The sequence below is a fragment of the Anabrus simplex genome, chromosome 8 (genome assembly GCF_040414725.1).
Source record: "Anabrus simplex isolate iqAnaSimp1 chromosome 8, ASM4041472v1, whole genome shotgun sequence".
NCBI classification, from domain to species: Eukaryota; Metazoa; Arthropoda; class Insecta; order Orthoptera; family Tettigoniidae; genus Anabrus; species Anabrus simplex.
The window spans coordinates 225,791,561-225,813,805 of NC_090272.1; the positions used below are offsets into that span (position 1 = coordinate 225,791,561).

General features: G+C 37.5%; 1 protein-coding gene across 1 annotated transcript in view; it reads left to right on the forward strand.

Annotated features, from left to right (window-relative positions):
• The window catches only part of LOC136879384 (polycystin-1-like protein 2), a 421,935-nt gene that overhangs the window by 266,324 nt on the left and 133,366 nt on the right, over positions 1 to 22,245 (forward strand). The window contains exons 23-24 of the mRNA XM_068229099.1: positions 11,584 to 11,739; positions 17,650 to 17,861. Of these exons, the coding sequence (XP_068085200.1) occupies positions 11,584 to 11,739; positions 17,650 to 17,861 (368 nt within the window). The remainder of the gene's footprint in view (positions 1 to 11,583; positions 11,740 to 17,649; positions 17,862 to 22,245) is intronic.

Sequence of the window (22,245 nt, forward strand, 5' to 3'; positions counted from 1 at the left end):
TTCTTAAGAAAGGCGTTCCTTGCTTATGGTAGTCTGCATTTTATGTCCTCCTTAGTTCTACCATTGTTAGTTACTCTACTACCCCTGTAACAATATTCATCTACTTCCTTTAAGACTTCATTTCCTAATTTAATATTTCCTGCATCACCTGACTTCATTCGACTACACTCCATTACTTTTGTTTTGGATTTATTTATTTTCATCTTGTACTCCTCCTCCGCCTATGGTTGTAACCGTGTTGAAACACCGGATCCCGTGAGATCTCCAAAGTTAAGCAACATTGGGTATGGTCAAGATTTGGATGGGTTGCCATGCACTGTTGGTGGAGGGTAAGGGAATGGAGGAGCAGAAAGGAACTGGCCACCCTACCGCACGTAAACTCCGGCTCAGGCACACCTCTGCGGAGGTTCAGACCTGCCTTCGGGCAGAATACACCCTTACCTTTACCTTACTCCTCCTCCAAGACTCTGTTCATACCATACATCAGTTTCTCCAGATCTTCTGCAAACTCAGATCAAATAGCGATATCATCAGCAAATCTCAAGAGTTTTTATTCCATCTCCTTGGATTATGATTCCTTTTCTAAATGTTTCTTTGATTTCCTTTACTGTCAGTTCTATGTAAACACTGAAAAGGAGAGGGGACAAACTGCAGCTTTGCCTTGCTCTTTTCTGGATTGCTGATTCTTTTTCATATCCTTCCATTCTTATTACTACAGACTGATTTTTGTGCAGATTGTAAATCATTCTTATTTCTCAGTATCTAATCCTGATCACCGGTCACCCGTCTGGCACTCCACAGCAACCGAGTGATAATGAACGAGCAGTAGAACACTAGAAGTTCAAAATACTCTGTTATATCTTCTTCGTGATAACACTAAAATAATTCAGTTTTGCAGTTAATGTTTACCTGCCTAATATTATTGTTAATGCCCTGGAGGGAATAAATTGATCTTTTGTCATATTGATTTTTTATGTCGTTTTCCCCACCGAGCTACCCATTTCTGCATCCAGCTAACAAAAATTTCTGGGGAGAACACTGCCGTGTCATAATTTCTGGCTTCTTCTTGGCACCAGACTTCGTCAATGGCTGTATCACCATGCATAGTGGATGCTAGGAGAACCAGTAGCCACAACATCTACACTTTCACAGCCACCACTCTCTTGTTCACTTTCTGAATCATAATCACTTTTTGGACACTGTCAGTTTTTGACTCATCACTAGCCTCGATGTCACAGTCTTCCTTGGGAACATCTTAACAGGTTTGTAATGTTGTTCTGCATCACAGAGTGATACATCTTCAGTTCCTGAAATTCACTAAAATTTCATGTAAACTTGCTGAAAAACACACACATATTATAAAATACACTTGTCTAATAATAATTACTGCACTATCTGTCCATGAAAACAAAGTAGTTAACAATAAACAGTAATGGCATTCTGAAACATATGAGCGTGTGCACAGGTGAAATTTACCCAGTCAATGTTTCTCATACACTATGAATGGAACTAGCAAAGCTATGTGGCTGATTCAAGGTCATGACATTTGGAAGAGAGGGGGTGGCCTGAAGAGCACGTTAGAAATAACTGAAAAATACGCTTCAAATTTACTGGGATAGTTTTTACCCATACGTGCATCCTTACGGGTTAAAAATAAATACTTAGATAAGCAGATTATTACTTTTCCCACTAACAGAATTTAAAACTGTACTTAAATGCTGAAATATCAAAAATACAAGAGAAGATGTCTAAAATAATGATGCAATAATTTCACTCAAAACTTTGCCAGCGATTTGAACTACAAATATTAAAGTAAAGGAATTAGCTAAATTTCTTACTCAACTGTTTGCCAACAATGGAATATTTGAATACGACGAGCATCAGTAGTTATAAACAGTGCAAAAACCATTAACTATCTTAGCATTGAAAAACCTTCATTCTCGAGCTCTATTTTTTTTTTTTTTTACTTTAACAAAATTTACACGTCTACCATAATTATTTTATTGTTTTTACATCCAGCTAACTCACTGAGATGCCAGAATTTTGTCCCACAGGACTTTTTTATGTGCCAGTAAATCTACAGACACACTGCTGTCATATTTGAGCACTTTCAAATACCACGAGACTGAGCCAGGATTGAACTGCCAAGTTGTGGTCAGAAGGCCAGTGCCTTTCAGCCTGTCCAGCTCCTGCTAGGTTGAGGCATTTATGGCACTTCTCCATCTTCCTCTCTCCTTCCACCATTCCTCTTTGATCATTTTGTCCCTCTCCAGATTTCTTTGTCTTGCACTCCACCTTGTTCTAGTCTCCCTCTCACTCTCTTTCCTTCAAACTTCATCTCCATCATCTGTTTTGGTATTCTTTTCTCCTCTATCTTCTTGACATGTTGAAACCATCTTAGTTTAGTTTATTCTTACCAATTCTTCCTGTAACCACGCGACTTGGAGCGCGTACATAAATAAAAATAATCAAATGTAACGTTCTTTCGGGACAATCACGGTTACCATAATAATAATAATAATAATAATAACAATTAATATAACCAGTAATAAATAAGATAATACTTAATCTGAATAAGGAGGTAGAAATATGACGCAGTGGCGGAGAATTCATATAAACCAAAAACAGGGAACACTTACAGGCCTAAAAATGACAACTAAGACAGGATGAGGAACGTGCTGGGAAGCCCTTATCGAGGTCCATGGAAACGTATGACGTTATGGGGGAGAAAAGACTTATAAGAAACACCCTCTAGCTCAACTATATTAGAAATGACAAGAAAGTTTTACATAATACAGTTCCACGACACGGAAACAAGACATACTTAAGTAACTTAAAATAAAACTTGTTTTAACAATGAAGGTGATGCTACATTAAAGGTATAGTTTAAAGCGAAAGTGTTTAATGGATGAAAGAATTGAAAGTACGGCAATTGGAACCTAGGGTAAACTCGGACTCATCAAATTAAACTTTTAAAATGACATTAAGCAAAGAAATAATGAAACACCAAAGGAATTAAACTAAATGAAACGAAACCAGAAAACATTGCAAAAACACTGAAATAACACATACCTCGGAAAGGCAGGAGTTCCCGAGGGCAGCAGCCCTCGAGCGCAAACGCTCGCTTGGGCGGTCGGATGGAAAAGACGCCGAGCTCACGCATCGTTTTTCCCAAGCCGGCCACAAGGCCGGAAATGGCCCGATTACAATCAACCAATAAGATCAAACTTACCCTAGATTCCTGGACCTTTTTGCCAATAGGAAATCTCGTAACCATATATGGTCATTTTAACATCGTTAGCAATTGCACAAGTTCAGGAACATTACGATTACAACACCCAAAATTTCATCATAGGAAACCACACGTGTGGTAGGTACAGGATGCTCCAAAATAAATCACCTTACAAATTTTACATCAGATTACATAAAAACTACATTTAAAAAAAAAAACACTTCAAAACACTTTTGCATGTTGAAATGTTCATACAGTTCAATGTTTCTTGATGTTTCCATAAAATTCCAGTAGAGTCCAGAGTTGCAAAAAAAAAAATTAAAATTTACATTTCCAAACACACTGTAGTTCCAATTCTCCGTCCCACCAACCGGTGACACTTCCATTTAGGTTTTCTATTCCGACTTCCTTTCTAACATCTTCATTTTCACTCTGGCTTTCCTCATTTTTCCTATCCTACTTATTAGGTAATTTCATTTTGCTTGCTTGAATTATATTCTCTTCCCTACTTGTTATTATATAGGTCTCAGCTGCATAAGTCAGCAGAAATATTCAAGATAAAATTTTAAAAAATATCACTAATCGTGATTCCCTGCAACAAACACCAAACACATAATTATTTATTCCTCTAACTGAATCTTTCACACACAAAATCAGTCAAATTATATTAATAACTACTTTATATTTGCAAAGATGCAGAGCATCGTTAACAGTAGAAAAATTTACCAATTTACAGAAAGACAAAAACTATTGATTTTTGACTGAATATTGAAACATTTATCGGCTTGTTATGAACATTGTTTAAAATCAATATCCTTCAAAGTTATGTTTAGTGTACATAGATTTTAAAACGTACTTAAAAAGGGAATTGTAATTTTGTTCAGAAGATCAAAAATGAAGTTGGCCGGTGTGTGTGTCTGCTTAGTTTTTCTATTGCACTCCTCCGTTTTGTTGTAGTATGAACTTAAACTTATATATATATATATAAGTGAAACTATGTTTGTGTGTTTGGCTCAAATAGACTCCAAAACTACTGAACCAATTTTGATGAAAATTTCACCGTTTGTTCTCATCACACCAGAGATGGTTTAGGAAGTGGTTTAAATGAAATCTGATGGGTATTTTTTTAATGAGTAATGTTATGTAATTAATTTAATTGCAAAGCCGCACCAAGATTGGATAGACTTGATGGACAGATTGTTGCTTAGCGACAGCAACTTATGCTGTATCATAACAGTCCAATAAGAAATGCTGTATACAGGAGGATGGGAACGTGCCGCCATGTTTTATAAAGTACCTTTCTTGCTAGGAGGTTCATGACTGTGCCTGTCATTTGGAAATAGCAATCCAATATGCTGTGATTGAGATGTACCTTCATGTCTTAGGACCAACTTTGTTAGGTCTGCCAAGTTTGAAGAATATAGCTGTGCATTAGATGTGGAAAAAATATTTAAGAAACTGTGAAAAATGTTGAATACCAACAGTGGAATGACACGAGTTATCACCCACTCTTAACGAAGGGCAACAGAAGGTTTGGGGGCAGAGCCCCCATCGAGCAAAGGAGAGTCTATATAATATAAAATTGGAAGTATATAGGCTATGAGGATAAATTTCACATCTCCTCCTAAACCACTATAGCAATTTCAACCAAACTTTGTACACATATGACTTACTATCTGTAGACAAACACTGTGAGAGTAAGCCACCCCTAGCACACCGAGGGATGGGGTGGGTAGGAATGGAATATTAAAATAATCGATCTACAGTTTTCAGGGTCGCTGAGATGAACAGTAACCCTCTAGATGTTGGCATACGGGGTGGGAAGGGGTGAAAAAAGGAAAATGTCCAAAAATGACTGAGATTATGGACTTAAATGTGTTTGTACGTTCCAGCATAGCTCTCAACCAAACTTGGTACAAAAATGTTACTTACTATCCGAAAAAAATACTGTGAGGGCATGACACATCTACCACCCCTAGGAGAGTGTAAAAATAACTGAACTGTGACACTCTGGATAAGTCAATGTTCAGGCCCCATTGCCATACGGGATGAGAAGGGCCAGAAAAGAAAATGGCCAAAAATGACGGAGATTATGGACTTATGTGTTTGTATATTCTAGCATAGCTGTCAACCACAATTGGCACACATAGTATGACTTACTATCTGAAAGAAAAATATTGTGGGGGTGAGATATCCTTAGCACTCCTAGGAGCAAAGGTAGAAATATTAGAATAGTGACACTCTGGATGTTAAGTCAAAATTCATTCCCAGTTGGGATAGGGGGGGGGGGGGGGGTAGAAGGAGCAAAAAGAATGCTGAAAATGACCAGGATTATGGATGTACATGTGCATGTTCCAGCATAGCTCTCAATCAGACATGGTATTTATATGACTTCTATTTGGGAAAGAAAACTGTGGGAGTTAGACACACCTAGTGGGGGTGAAAAAGGGGTGAAATATGAAAATAATGGGAAATTACCAATATTAATGCAGAATCCATAGTTTCTGGAGTCACTGAGATGAATACTGGCAATCCAGTTTTCGTTAAATCCAAGTTTAGTCCCCATCAGCATGGGGACTGATTAGGGGTGAAAGAGGAAATATCCAAAATTACCAAGATTACAGATGTATGTTTGTATGTTCCAGAATAGCTCCCAACTAAACTTGGTACACATATGACTTACTATCTGAAAAATTACTGTGGGGGTTAAACACACTAAGCACCCCTAGGAGAGGGATGAAAATTAAAAATAATCAAAAACAACTAATATAATCCATAATTTTCGGAGACACTGAGTTGAACAGTGACACTCTGGATGCTGGTTAAGTCATACTGCAATGGGAATGGAGGTTGAGAAGGGATGAAAATGAATGCAAAAATAACTGAAATTATGGATGTATGTGGGTATGTTCTGGTATACCTCTTAACCAAACTTCCTTCACATATGACTTACTACCTGGGAACAAATACTGTGGGAGTTAGACACACCTAGCACCCCTCGGGGAGGGAGTTAAGTGCTGAGATGAATAGTGACACTCCACTTACCGTTTAAGTTAAAGTTCAGTCCCCATTGGCATGGGGATTGAGAAGAAAAAGAATGTCCAGAATGATCAAGATTATGGATATATGTGTGCGTTCCAGCATAGCTCTCAACTTAACTTGGTACACATTTGATTTACTATCTAAAAAAATATTACTATGGATGTGAGACATTCCTACCCCTCATGGTAGGGATTGGAAGGGGATGACATGTAAGAATAATTGAAAAGGAGCAATGTTATTTTCGAACCCACAGATTTCAGAGTCGTTGGGATGAACAGTGACATTCCGGACATCATCTAAGTCCAAGTACAATCCCATCAGCATGGGGAGTGGGAAGTGATGAGACAGAAAACACCCAAGATTATTGTATGTTCCAGCATAGCTCTCAACCAAACTTGGTACACATACGAATACTATAGAAGTAAGAAACTCTACCCCCACTACGGGTGAGAAATGGGAGGGGATGACATGTAAAATTAATTAAAAATAACCTATATATATGTATATGTCAAATCCATTGTTTATGTGTTGCTGAAATGAATCTTGACACACTAGCCAATGTTCAGCCTTCATTGGGACAGGGGCTGAGATGTGGTGAAAAATAAACAGTCTAAAATGACCAAGATTAGTGTTGAATCCACAGTTTTTGGTGACATTCTTCATGACAGCTGAAATTGTGTACACCATACCTATAGCATGACGGGTAAATACATACGTACTTTTTTTTTTAAAGGATCAAATATTTCCCAGTCAGTTCAGGCTTCCACATTTTACTCAAAAATGAAATAAACTTGAAATTGAATACATATAAACAACTCTAAAACTAAAATTACATAATAGATCATAAAATATCATTCAATGACTCAATGAAGAATTCTACAAAATTCACTTCACGCATAATTAACAGGCAATACAAATTTTAAAGGTAAACATTCAGCAAATATCTGGGCAATGCTGATTACTACAACTAGAAAAAATACACACACTAGCTGTCCTACCTTGCTTTGCTCAGTGTAACGATTACAAAGGCTTGCCTTATAAATAGTACACGTTGTATGTATGTTGGGTATTCAGCCCGAAGGCTGGTTTGATTCTCCACAGCTCTGCCAAAAGCTGTCATAAATAGCTTAGGCATCACTAAAGAAGCGTACTAGGGAATCGAGAAGTGAGGTTGTTTCCCGTTGCTTTCCTCACTGAGCCAAAAGTTGCTGTTACATATAAGTCTGCCAGGCCCACTGAAATTCATGCACCAACCAACCCTATGAGTGATATTTTCACACCATTCATAACAGGGGCTGGCTGCATAAGGAATGGTATTACTAGCATCACTCCTACCTCAGTCACTTTCATATTGTCAAAGTCAAGGATGAGACTGAGACAGGTCAATGAAAGTAACAAATTTGTTCTAGCCCATACCAGAAGTCATAGTGTACTGTAAACACTACATCTCGCCAGCAAAGGCATATATATTATCATTATATTGTACAGGCTTCAAAATGATAGGTAACAGGGTCATATGAAAATAAGTAGGAATGGTGTAACAGATAGGAGAAGGTCAAAGCAGACTGAGTCAGTGAACTGTGATGACATAGAATAAAGCTCCTATATATACACACACACATTGATGTGTATTACTTCTACAGAAGGAAATTAAATTTGACTGAAGTTTCTTTGACTGTGATGATGTTTGATATAGCATTCTCTTTAATATTACATGAAGAGGGCCATGGTCTAGGCCAGAGGTGCTCAGCTGTGTGCCTGTTGAGGCTAGCCCAGTGCGGCCGGGCTGGCATGATGTAAATGCAGGCAGCTTATGTAACAAGCATGCGTCACAATGAAGTGAGAGAGCGAACACATTTTGCAGGAAAGCAAAGGAGCATTGACGTTCAATTGTGATTATGAAGCGCTCTCCTCCCTATTCACCCAAGTTCTGATCGGGATATGTTATTTAAATTAACACTCTATAATCACAACAAAAATCTGACCTTTTCAAGATATTCCAGTTTGATTTATACTGCTCTCGATATAAACAGTCAGTTTTATTTTCTTATATTTATTCATTCGAAAAAAACTGACATGTTATAATGTTTGTGTTACCATCTACAAAGGTACAGGGTTTAAGCGTACAAGCTAGGATTTACAATTCCTTGCATGGAAATGACAGTATTTTCATTTAAAAAGAGTAAAATTCCTGTTATTCATTAAGCAAAAATGAATATAATTACATAATGCAACAATTATTTTTGCACAGTATTGTAGTGTTGTGTGACTTTTCCTGTTAACTGAATTTCTGAAAATAGTATTACAATTTCTGATAATAGCTAGCCTCTAAATGGTGAGAGAGAGTTTCATCACGAATGAGGACACAGACATTTACTATCCAAGATTAAGATACGACAACATAAATATATCTACCAGATAGATGCCTTCAAATAAATAACCTCATTGATGCTATTCCTGGTAAGCATGATTGGATTGTTGGTGAGTTTATCAGATAATTTAAACCCAAACAACAATAAGCAACAGCTTATCCACCTTAACTCCGTATTATATTTAAAATGTTTGTAAAGCACCTCTTATAATGTAACAGTGAAAATTGTAATTCATTACATACATTATCAAAATATTTGAGGTTGTAGGCCTAACTCTTTATTGTATCCAGTCAAAATATATAAACTGCAATGAACATAAATAACTTATTTCTTACAACATAAATTGAAAATGACATGGATTTTTGCCCTCTTTCTTTCATTATTTTCTGTCTCCATTTCAAACTCGGGTATGGCGGCAGTGGTCGAGAGTGAACAGGAGAAATTTGCCCAACCTTTACGGCCTCTGATGTAGCCGCAACATCACTGTGGTTGAATACCATGCGCTGCGCTCATTCATGTCCGCGGGATAGAATGCCCAGCGTGAGCACCTCTGGTCTTCGCTAAGACCAAGTTTTGTTGTGGTTATTCTTTCTATTTCTTGTCCTTGTAAATAGTGGAAGCAACTCTTTGGTGCCATTCACAATCATTATGTTATAAGAGTTTAGAAATGTGGATCCATGAACAATAAATATCTCGGCAGATTAACGCTAGCTAGACAGCCTTGCCTACACTCAAGCATTTATGATTATGATTTATGATTAAAGTTGTGAGTCTATATTTCATCAACTACTACAGAGTGAACCAAATCCCTCTCTTATCCATCTTTTCCTTCAACACTATCTCTGCTGAGTGTCAGACACAACAGCTTTAAACATTGTTAAGGGGACTGATGACCTACATGATAGGTCCCTTTAAACAACAAGTGTAATTATCATCATTGTTGATCTTCACTGATGGTGTCTTGGTCATGTGGGAATTTTGTTAAAGCCTTTAACAGCTAATCCAGTATTGGAAGACGAGATTGGGTGTATACAGACTGTTACTTAACGAAAGTGTGGAAAACAGAATGATGACCCCACTGAAGTAGATGTTGCTGTTCTCAATAGAGGAAACAAATTCAAGCACTTGGGATTGCTTGTATCTGTAAATTGCAGTACATATCCAGACATGAAGCACAGGATAAACACAACTTAATTGAAGTGGCATCAAGTTCCAACAGTCCTTTTTGATTGGAAAATGCTACTCTGCCTAAAATCAAACATTTATTAGACTACAACTCATCAGTGATGTACAGAATGGAGTGCTAGCCAGCCACAAGAAATCAGAGCATATAATAGATGCCGTGGGGGTGAAGATTTAGACTTAGTAGGTTGCATCACATTTTTAACTAGAATATTCTGAAACATCTGATGTAGCACCAGTTGTTGATAAATTGTGATCAATGTGACTCTGACGACATGGACATTTACTGTGTAGTGATAGCAATTCAGCTCCAAGGACAACACAGGATTTAAAGCCTGATGGCTACCATCCATGAAGGTGACCTAGTAACTAAGGCTTGACATGCTGCACGATGACATGATTACAGTGGAAGATACCCTCTAAACACTGCTGACACATGGAAGTCGACGTGTCAGCAAGCCACCTCTGCAACAAGGCAGAGTAAGCGTTAAGAAGTAGTTGTGTTCTGGATTACAGTTAACCCTAGAACAGTCGGATGGAAAACGTAATGTGAATGGTTGGGCTAGGTCTGGTCGACACAACATAAAAACAATTATCTAAACCTTTTTAGTGATTCATTTTCACTAAATTTTACAATAAAATGTTATAATATCGATACCCTGGAAACATTTTTTAGAATCCTTGACTTAATAACAAATTCAAAAATGTCAACCGAAACTTAGTGTAATATTTAGGGTTTAAAACACACACTGATGTGAACATTTGTGACTTAATAACTTATATCTGTTTGTAAGACCATTTTCCAAAAATGAACACACTGATCCTCAACATGCCGAACAAAATGTAACATGTATATAACACTTAAAGAAGTTCCAGCCGGAGCAGATTTCTTAGTTTTTTCTGTCTTTATCAACAAAATAATGAGGAGAACTACCTGCATTTGGATTCAAATCCTCTGTAATCACTGTAACCCAGGAAATGACTATAGTTGCATCTCTGATGTCACCTCTTTTCCTCCTCCATCACTAAATTCACTTTTGGATTCATGAACGCTGGTTATCTGAAATCTGGGTCAGCGTCTGAAACATCATATTCATCATTGTGTAACATTTCTCCAATTTCACATGTTGAAATCCTTCAACTTGATACGGCTATGTTCGGAAGTTCATGGAAATGCTAATTCTATTGTACATTGAAGATATGAACCTGGTAAGAGCTTTGAAACTTAAACCACAGAAAATAACCTTGTCCACATGTTGGACAGAATTAGGTACATCAATGATCGGGCTGAGCCTGAGAGACCCACTGCTACTTTGTGCAAATGGCAGAAAAAGACTGCCAGTAACTGGTAAAGCTTCTAGATAAGAACTGCAATGCATACCTATGACCATTACAGATGACCAACCCTCTGAATGCTGAGGCCTTGCAGTAATTGCAAACTTTCATACTGCTGGGTCTCAGAGGCTCAGCCCAACTGTTCTACGGTTAAATAAAGTCAAATGAGCTTCTCATTCTCTCTCACTTTTATTCAGATTTTGGTGTTCCTGACTTATTGACACTCTATAAATTTAAATAAATAATCAAACTTTATAAGTATGTTCCTATATACCATATCAAATGCTGTTATCTCAACTAAATACCTTCAACTCTTAGATGGTTCTCTGTTCTCTCTCAAAACTATGTAAGTATTCTGCCTTGTGTGTTTTTGTCTTATTGCCCTTCCCATATCAACAAATCAGACTATTTGTTGTTTAGACAGAAGCAAAGGAAGTGGACATGGTGACTGGAGCTCCTCTCGAAATTGAGCTGCCAAGGAACTACCGTGTTGAGATGTCAGAAGAGCATTTAATGAAACTGATCCAGATGCGACAGGAAAGAGAGTATAAACCCATTCCCGAGCAGTGGCTTGGTGTGAGTACTAATCATGCCATTTTTATGTTATTGCTTGTGCTTGATGTTTAAGTTCTCAATGTGGAGATCTATGCTCTACTCGTGACGTGAGAAACATTTCAGGTAGTGGTGATATTACACAGTGTTGGATTGCAGCTTTCTGCTCTCTACCAAATACAGTGATGATTTTCATGGTCATGTTGCATATTTGGCATGGTAAGACATGCCAGCCAGAATAGCTACTCCCACAGTTGAAGTGCATGGCTTTGCACATAACTTATGATCTTGACTTATCCTCATTTATCTTGACCAGCAGTTCTCAGAGGGTGTGCTGCAACACACAAGAGTGCCCGAAAATTACTTCGCTGAACCCCTCCAGCTTGCCGGGTAGGGTGGTGTTGAATGAGCCTCTGCCATTGTCGTCTGTCCATAAATGCCTTCTCTCTCACCACTGACTCCCAGTTACCTCTTCTTCTCTCCTCATCCTCTCTCAGTTGGTGTAAGGTGGTTTACTTTTATGCAGTTTTTCAATACAGGAAAGAAACACAGACAAACACAGCCACAATTCTTAATCTGTAGAAAGTAATCTCTTCCATTTCATATTATAATGTTGGTCAGTGCTGAAAATCTTGTTTTTGCACAGGTGCTTTCTTGAAAACTAAAGTGGTGTAGATATGAACGATCAACATCTTCTCGATCATTCTAGTGATTTTTATTTTAATACTGCCATGGAGACAAAGAGTACTGCAACAAGAGATAACTATAGCTGGGCTGAGTGGCTCAGACGAATGAGGTGCTGACCTTCTAACCCCAGCTTGGCAGGTTCGATCCTGGCTCAGTCCAGTGGTATTTGAAGATGCTCAAATACATCAGACTCGTGTCTGTAGATTTACTGGTATGGAAAAGAACACCTATGGGACTTAATTCTGGCACCTTTGCATCTCCAAAAACCGTAAAAGTAGTTCTTCTTCTTAGAGTAATTCAGTCTAATGCCAGGTTTGCCCCTGCAATGAGTGTTCTCCAACTGTGTCAATTCTATGCAGTACGTTTTGCAACCTATCTCAACGAGAAGTGGAAAAGGTTTGTTCCAAGGCATTTTAGCAAACACTTTCTCTTAATCAATGAAGCATACGTACAAATTCCTTCTGCAGCCCAACTATCTTTCCCCCATACAGTGTAGTGTAACATGTAGACAAATCTCTGCAGACACCAAACTGAAGGTCTACAAGGTTCTGCTCAATGTAACTCTCCATTCTGCATGTTATGATATGGAGGAATATCTTAGAGGTGTGAGTGATTAAAGATTAAACTATAGTCATTACAACCAGTAGGAGTTGTTTTCTTTTGAGTAGGTATGATGATTGAAGAGTAAAAGTCCTCTGCTCATTTGCCTTGTTCGCAGTTTTCACTACTGTTCTTGAAAAGCTCCTCAAGAGCATTATCAACCCCGGACACTTTCTGTCGTGTACTTATTTAAGGGCAACTCCAAATTCTAGCCTAGTTATAGCATTTATTATTATAATTAATTGTCCTCATGCTCAGTGAGCTGATATGACTGTACGTTTATGATTAATTACAATAATAAGTACTACCATCAGCACTGTGAATAAAATGGCTTTGATTTTTTATAATGATTATAATTAGTTATACCATCCTCTTCCAGCATTCTGTCATCAAGTGCTACTGGTATCCAAGCAAATGAAACCTTTACACTGTACAAATCCTTCACAAACATTCTCCATGACTCTTTATCTTCAAAACAGTCCAGTAACACCACACCATTTTTACCCTTCATCAACCTTGTGCAAAATACTTTTTGTTTCTTTGATATTTTCTTAATTTGTTCATAAACTAAATTTGATTTGCCTTCTTGTTCCAGATGTTCAGTTTCTTGGCTCTTCAAGTTCCACACTCTTCTTTCAGTGTTCTATATGATCCGTCAATATCATTTTTCAGCATTCAATATTTTTTTCTGTCTTCCTCTGAAGGATCATTCTTGTACTTCCTCCTTTCATCCGTTTTCTGAAGTACCTCATTAGTAATCCATGGCTTACGGCTAACCCTTTTAACTGGTCGCATGAATTCACCTGCTGCCTTTTCTATTGCGACCTTAATCCTTGTCCACAATTGGTTTACATCACTTGGATGAGAGTTTGCACTTAATATTTCTGTATCAGTAGCCATTTTATATTCCTTTTTGGTCTCCTCTTTACAAAATACATCTAGATTCCATTTCATCCTCATTTTTTTCCCTAAAAGGTCTTTTAAATTTCAATTTTTTAACTTGATTTCTGTATTGTTGCTTAACTAGAATGTGGTCTATTTGGTATTGATGGATGTCCCCTGGCATCTTCCATGTATATCTATGCCTTGCTGGTATTGTAAACCAAGTACTAGTTATGATACAATGTTCTTGTTTGTAGAAATCAAGAAGGCATTGACCCCGTGCATTTTCTGTGCCGGAACCAAAATTACATATTTCATTCTCTCCGCTCTCCAACTACAGCATTCCAGTACCTTTCATTCCAGTACCTCTTCATCATCACTGGTTGAAGTGGGCATATATGCTTGGATGGTAACTATATCCAAGGAGCTACTGAAAAATGAGCTATAATTAGCCTATTGTCTACAACTTCAACTTCATAATGAAAGCAACACCACCCTGTCCTTTTTCCTTGCGTGAACAGAGAAATTTGTAATTCCCACTTTCAAATTCACTTTTTTCTCTTCATCATGTTTCAGCTATTCCAATTATATCAAGTCCATATTGCTCCATTTCCCTTTTAACATTTTCTAGTTTGCCTGCTCAGAGCATAGTTTGAACATACCAGGTTCCCATTTTCAAGCAAGGATTTCCCTTGCTAACGACCTGAGAAGCCATGCTTCTTTCCCTGTTGGGCCCATCATCATGCTGCTCAGGAGCTGTGATCGCGGAACTGCCAGTTACATCATTCAAATGAAGACTCATCATAGTAGTTAGTAGGACACAAAGCCAATAATATTATTAGATTACTATAGTACATCAGAGTAAGTTCAGCAGTCACACATTAATATACATACTTGGACTTTTTTGTAATTCAGGCAGTGGTGATGTAATAGCACACAGGATTGGTTATTCCAATGGGATTCCTCAGTAAAATGCTTGCAATGTCAATCATGAAAATCTTCAGTAATCAAAACGTTTGCAGAAGGCCTCAATGAAAGGTGAAATGGGCCCTCTGGTGCCAATCAAACTAAATATTATAAATGTTTTCAGATAGATAGATAGACAGGTAGAAGAAAATATGTGGAGAAAATATGTGAAGGCAAAGAATTTGGCCAAGAAAGTAGTGGAGGAAGAAAAGAGGAAAAGCTGGGCCTTATTCACACAGAAATTGAGAGATGATGCGCAGGGCAGCAAGAAATTACTGTATGGTATCTTAAGAAACAAAAAGAGAGATCAAGTAAACACCAGATTTGTGAAGGATGAAGGTGGCATAATTTTAACAAAGCCAGAAGAAATAAGAAATAGATGGAGAGAGTATTTTCAGAAGCTGCTGAACATAAGAACAGATGACAGTCATTCAATGGATGACCAGGAAAGGCAATTAGTTGATGAAGAAATGGATAAAGAAATTACAATGAGTGAAATTGAAATGGCAGTAAGAAAGATGAAGAATGGAAAAACTGCTGGAATAGATGAAATTTCAGTGGAGATGATAAAGGCAGCTGGAGCTGTAGGCCTGCAGTGGACATATCGGGTTCTCAGGAATGTCTGGGAGAATAAGGAGGTCCCTGAGGATTGGCAAAAAGGAATAATCATCCCAATTTTCAAGAAAGGTGATAAGAAAGTTTTGAAGAACTACAGGGGAATTACTCTAATATCTCATGTTGCCAAGATAATGGAAAGTAGAATAAGGTTGAGGGTTGAGAATCAGCTACAGGAAAATCAGTTTGGTTTCAGAAGTGGAAGGTCAACAATAGAGCCCATTTTCATTATGAGACAACTAGTAGAAAAGCATTGGGAGTAAGGGAATGATATGGTGATGACATTCATTGACATCGAAAAGGCATATGACAGTGTCCCCAGGACGAAAGTTTGGGACAGGCTGGTGAAAAAAGGAATTGGACAGGGATTAATAAAAATGATCATGGCATTGTATAAGGAATGTTGTAGTTGCATGCAAACACAAGTTGGCAGGACAAGTTGGTTCAAAATAACTAGTGGGCTGAGACAGGGAAGTGTTCTATCACCAATCCTGTTTACAATAGTAATGGATGACATCATGGGAACAGCAAAAGTAGCATATGGAGGAAGAGAAATGAACATGATGTTATTTGCAGATGATATTGTGATTTGGGGAGAAGACGACAGGAAGGTTCAAGAACAGTTGAATGTGGTGAATGGGAAGATCGAAGAATGTGGATTGAAAATAAGTGTAGAAAAGAGTAAAACTCTTGTTATGACTATAGGGGAGAAAGAAGAGAAAGGTCAGATTAGACTTGAAGACAAGCCCCTGGAAGTAGTGGAAATGTTTAAATACCTGGGGAGTGAATTAATGGAGAATGCTCGACTGGATGCTGAGATTAGTAAAAGGATTAAAGCTGGAAGTTGTTTCTATCATAGTGTAAGAAACATGTTATGGGAACGGAAGCAAAGGATACTATGTACAAGATGTATTACGTACCCATAACAACTTACGGAGCAGAAACTTGCACAATGACAAAGAAGGATGAGAGTCGAATACAGGCAGCCGAAATGAAGTTCTTGAGGAGTATGATACAGAAAAGTAGAAGAGACAAAATTAGGAATGAGAAAATCCAGGAAGAAATTGGAGTAGAAAAAATGAATGATAGAATAGAGAAGAGCCGACTAAGATGGTTTGGGCACATAAAGCGGATGAGCGACGATAGAATGCCAAAAAAGGTGATGGAAATGCAAATCCAAGGAAGGAGAGGCCATGGACAACCATGATTGAGAAGGAAGGATACCATCCAACGCAGTATTATAAAAAGAAACCTGGACTGGGACACAGTGTTGGAGGAGGAGTGGTGGAAAGACCAAAGAAAATGGAGAGGAACCATATTTGCCCCTACCTGGCTACAGCTGGATAAAGGGAAATGATGATGATGATGATGATGATGATGATGATGATGATGATGATGATATGATGATGATGATGATGATGATGATGATGATGATGATGATGATGATGATGATGATGATGATGATGATGATGATGATGATGATGATGATGATGAGACAGGTAGGTAGGTAGAAGATAGGTAAATTGATAGAACATATATGATTTATTTTATCTGACAAAGTATGTTTTAAAATATTCTGTTCTTGGTTCATATCTAAGTTTCTTTTCTGCATCTACTTCTTCTGGTTGGCTGCCATGAGTCTCAAACCTGATGGTAGGGCCCATACTTTCTGCTATTCCATAAAGCAAAACAGTGCACCACCAAACAAAAAAGTTTGAGAACCCCTGATCTAGATACTTCACAGAGTTAAATTTACACACGTTTTAAAGCATTTTCATGCTTTGATCTTGTTTTTATTATTCCACAAAGAGAAACACATACATTACAACAAAGAATTTTTATCTGCAGTTTATATGCAATTGCATGTTCTTACAAGGACATTAGAAGGTCATTTTCAACCAAATGCTCAAGTGTACCTACTCCAAATAGAGGTAGTGCATGAAAATTTTTAAACAAAACAAGAAATTGGCCGGAATCTTCTAGTCATTACACACATTACAAAAATGTAATCAGAGCTGTCTGTGTAAATTTATTATGAATATTTTATATTTTCCTTATTTGTGGAGTTGTTTTAGAACAATAATAAAAAACTATTTCAAAAATTCAGATTTTTTGTAACATTGGAAAATAATATGCACTAACTGTGTGAGAAATCAGTATTACATTGGTTTTTACTATTTCCAGTTCCTTAGAGTAAGAGCTCGGAAGAGACGACAACTCGGCTTCATGATGTACGACCTCATGATATTTTTGCTGTACATGATCATTCTCTGTAGTGGGGCGACCTTCCAGCGGGACAGTCTCACCTTCCTGAGCTCCAAGAATGTTGCAAATATGTTCATTGAAGCAAAGTACTGGGGGAGCACCAAGTTTCAAGACATTAAAAATAATGTCAGGTAAGGGTTTTGTCACTCATGAAAGAGTGTTTTAGACAATTCTTGATTTTTATTTTGTGTGTAAACGATGTGGATGCAATGATTCATAGATTTATAATAACAAAATGAAAACTATTAACTGCCCACCAAGATATGTTGTTGGAGTCAGCATGCTTCAATTATAACATTCCTTCATTCATTTTAAGAGTTACAGAAGAGAATTACCAGACGTGTTTTGAAGGTATAAACATCCTTGAGGGACTCCCTTAATGTCGCTAGGATAGTGACTGTATCAATCCTTTCATTAGAGTTCTAAGTAGGGACCTAATAATGACTCAATTGGGAAATAAGTTTGTGCGTTATTGTCATGAGAATGGGTGGGTGAACTAGAGATTGAGTGTGGATCCTGTGGTTTTGCTTCTTTCTCTCTTTAGACTATCATGCAGAGAGAGAGCGAGAGAGAGAGAGATAAGGTTCTCATAATCTCCTGCGTAACTTGCCCTCCTCCCTGTCTTTGAAGTTGATTACTTTTGTGTATTCATGTAGAATTCATCTCATAATTACAAATATCCTCTTTCCATTATTCCTACTTATTTGTACCAAAAGCAGTTCTCTTGGCTTTAATATTTGTTATCTCTAGCTTAAGATCAGTGGTGGGAAGAGTACAAGAAAAATGTAATCAGCCTGAATTTCATTTACCTGAGAAATATTTTACTCAATTATAGTTAAAAATTACTTTTTTCAACAAGTAATCATTATAAGCACAATTAGAATTACTTTACAGAACACTAGTCTTAAGGAAATCACTGACTTCCCCCTTGCATAATACAAAGTTTGCAATACAAAGTTTGCAATACAAAGTTTGCAAAAAAATTACTTCATTTTGTATTGGTTTACTTTAGCATAGAGACATCACTAGGCGAGACTGAACAGGATACCTTGGAACTTTCAAAATTATCATTTTCCATCATTTTTGTTTTAGTTAATGACTTTCAAATAATTTGCAATTTACTTTGCAAATAAGTTAATTGTTTTTTAAAATTCTCATCGCTAAGCCTCGATTTCTCTGGGGGAAAGTAAATCTTTGCATCTGGTGAAAAGATGACCAACAGGGGAACGGGAAGCAATATCTGCGTTTAATTTTAAGAACATCGTTGATATAAGAATGGTGTCTTTGGAAGTATCTCATCTAGAACTGGTGAAGTTACATGTTCCATTGTAATAGAACTGAAAAAATTATCTTTATCATCATTTATTTTTCCCCTGGTTGTGCTTCCGTGTGATGTTCTGTATATCAATTACTAGAATGTAATGATTACTGGAAAGTAAACAATTTTATTTTAAGAACATTTCGTAAAAAGTAATGATTACCAGTAAAAATTACTGAGAATATAATAGTAATTTGATTACCTTTCCGCAGTTACTTTCCAGCTCTGCTTATGATGATGTTAAATGTTGTCATAAGGGACAAAGTAATAGGTTCAGCAGCCTCTCTTAGAATTAAAGGATGAAGAATTCTGACCCTTCAAAGAACAACGGCATTGGTTAAGGAAACCAAAACCTGGAAGCAATACCACACTCGGCTAGAGTGATCTGGTCAGCGCTCAGTGTTTCCAAGTTCTGAGCCCAGAAACCCTCATAACCATGTGAAGATCTGTAATCCTTCTTTATAATCCCATTTATGCAATTATCCCAATGAAGAGCTTTCCTTACATTAACACCTAGGTACTTACAGTGATCCCCATAAAGAACTTTCACCCCATCAACACAGTCATTAAATTGAGGGGACTTTTTCTCTTTGTGAAACTCACAACCTGACTTTTCACCCTGTGTATCACCACCTGCTGTCAATCTCACAACATTGTCGAGGTCTATTTATTTATTTTACTTATTTTACTTATTAGCTGGCTCTGTGAATCAGTGGTAGAGTGTCAGCCTCCGGATCCTAAGATAGCGGATTCAAACCCACCAGAGGTAGTCGGATATTTGAAGGGAGGAAAAAAGTCCATTCGACACTCCATGTCATACAATGTCAGCATGTAAAAGATCTCTGGTGACATATTTGGTGTTTACCTGACAAAATTCATTAAAATCTCAGCCACAGACGCCCAAGAGAGATCTTGTTTACTTCGTCTGCCATCTAGTAGGCCTAGAGTAAAATGGAACATTGAAATTGATGAGCAGACAGCAAGATGGCGTCAAATTGAAATGTCTGCACATGGTAGCTGAGGCCATCATCATCATCATCATCATCATATTATTATTATTATTATTATTATTATTATTATTATTATTATTATTATTATTCACTTGGGGAAAATTAAAAATGACATCTCAGGTACAACGCCAAACAAGGGTGGAACACCCCAGAATAGGGAATTTAACACTTTTGGGCTTCAAGCCCTCGATTTACAAGTTCTGAGCTAAAAGCTCAAGTTTTCAAAATTTACAATTCAAAATGAGGAATAATGCAGTCAAGGGCAGAAATCCCCCAATTCAAGAGCACTTGCTCCAAAAATTACAATCTCTAGCCTTCCTGAGGCACCCCTCACTATTGCAAAAACTTATGAAATAGCTTACATGCTCTCAATTTCTTACAGCCTACTCAAGGCAACATTACATCAAAATCTTACACTCTCTGGCCTCACAAGGCATGATTTACAATGGAAATAGTTGTACACAGGGAAAAAGAACAGGTTAAATAAATTGCCCTAACACAAACTGAATGGAGGCGTACACTTGCACTCCTAAATAATGAAGAATTAAAATCCTACCCGGGCTCTTGGCCCGATGATACAGGGGATAATCCTGAGCTACTGAGGTGACTCGAATGAAAGTTAATTTAATACATTACAGGAAAGAAAACAGTTATGAAATTGTAGTCACCTCAAACCAAGTTGAAGGGGAGCTCAAGAGGGTAACTCACTCTCTATCCCCGATTTACAGTTAAGGACTTAATGAAATTTTACATTAGTCGAACAAAAATTTACATTTAGAAAAGGTTTGTTACATAGTTAAAAAATTAGGACCTTCCCGTCGGAGAAGCCTGCGGAGGTAGCTACAGAAAACTAAGTCTGGCAGTCATTACCTGGCTGATGTTCTGCCTGCCGAAGAATGAGGCGTCCCGCCTCCTGCCTTAACACACATGCTCAGAAAGACGACGATCAATGAGACAAGGTAGCCAGAAAGGCCGCAGTTTATATACCCTCAGGGAAAGTTCGAGAGGATTCTGGACTAGTCCGGACACACCCTCCCAATTTTATTGGCAGACACAAAAGTTACATGCAAAGAACCAAAAAGAAGCCTGTGATAGGCTGAGAAATAATTACAGAAAATTCCAATTGGCTAACTTCAAAACTGGCAGACTGAGAAATAAGTGTTACAAACCTTGAAATATATCAGAAAAATAAATGAAATTTAATTTACTAAGGAAAACCCATGAACACAAAATTTATTTCAATAACAACTTCCTTTACCTTTCACCAGAGTGCATAACCATAGCTTTTTGGTAGTGACATCTGTGGAAAAATGTCCAAACTTCTTGATGTAAACAAACACACAGCAAATAAAACCAGTCAGTTTAGGCAACTTCAGAATAACACAATTACTTAATACTTCAGTGGTGACATCTTCTTTATGTAGTATCAGTTTCACCTTTCGGTCGATAGAGGGGTTTGTTAAGGCGCTTCTTTTGAACGTGCGGAGTTGAGGTATACCTCCTGGTGCAATTATCATTATTAACTTATTTATTACTGTATACAGTATAACATCATCCATAAAAAGCCTTATATTTGATTCCAGTTCTTTACTCGTATCATTTATATATATATATATATACTGTATAAAAAAACATAAAAGACCAGTAATACTGCCTTGAGGAATTCCCCTCTTAATGATTACAGGATCAGATAATGATTCACTTACTCTAATTCTCTGAGATCTATTTTCTAGAAATATAGCCACGCATTCAGTCACTCCTTTGTCTAGGCCAATTGCACTCCTTTTTACCAGTAGATTCCCATGATCTAGCCTATCAAACGCCTTAGATAGGTCAATAACAATACAGTCCATTTGACATCATCATCATCATCATCATCATCATCATCAGTGTCCCACTCCAGTTGCCCGGGTGTACTTAACAAGCCTCCTCCACTCCTTTCTGTCCTTCCACTTTTCCTGCTCCATTACTTCTGCCACATCCAATCCAGCTTCTCTAATGTCCTTCCAAATCTGATCTATCCACCTTCTTCTCAGTCTTCCAACTGTTCTCTTTCCCTTAACTTCTCTTTCTAATTCCCTTCTTGCAACTCGTTCCTTTCCCATTCTTTTTACATGTCCGAACCATCTCAGTCTTGCTTTCTGTATGTTCTCTACTAATGGTTCTATATTTAGCTCTTCTCTGATT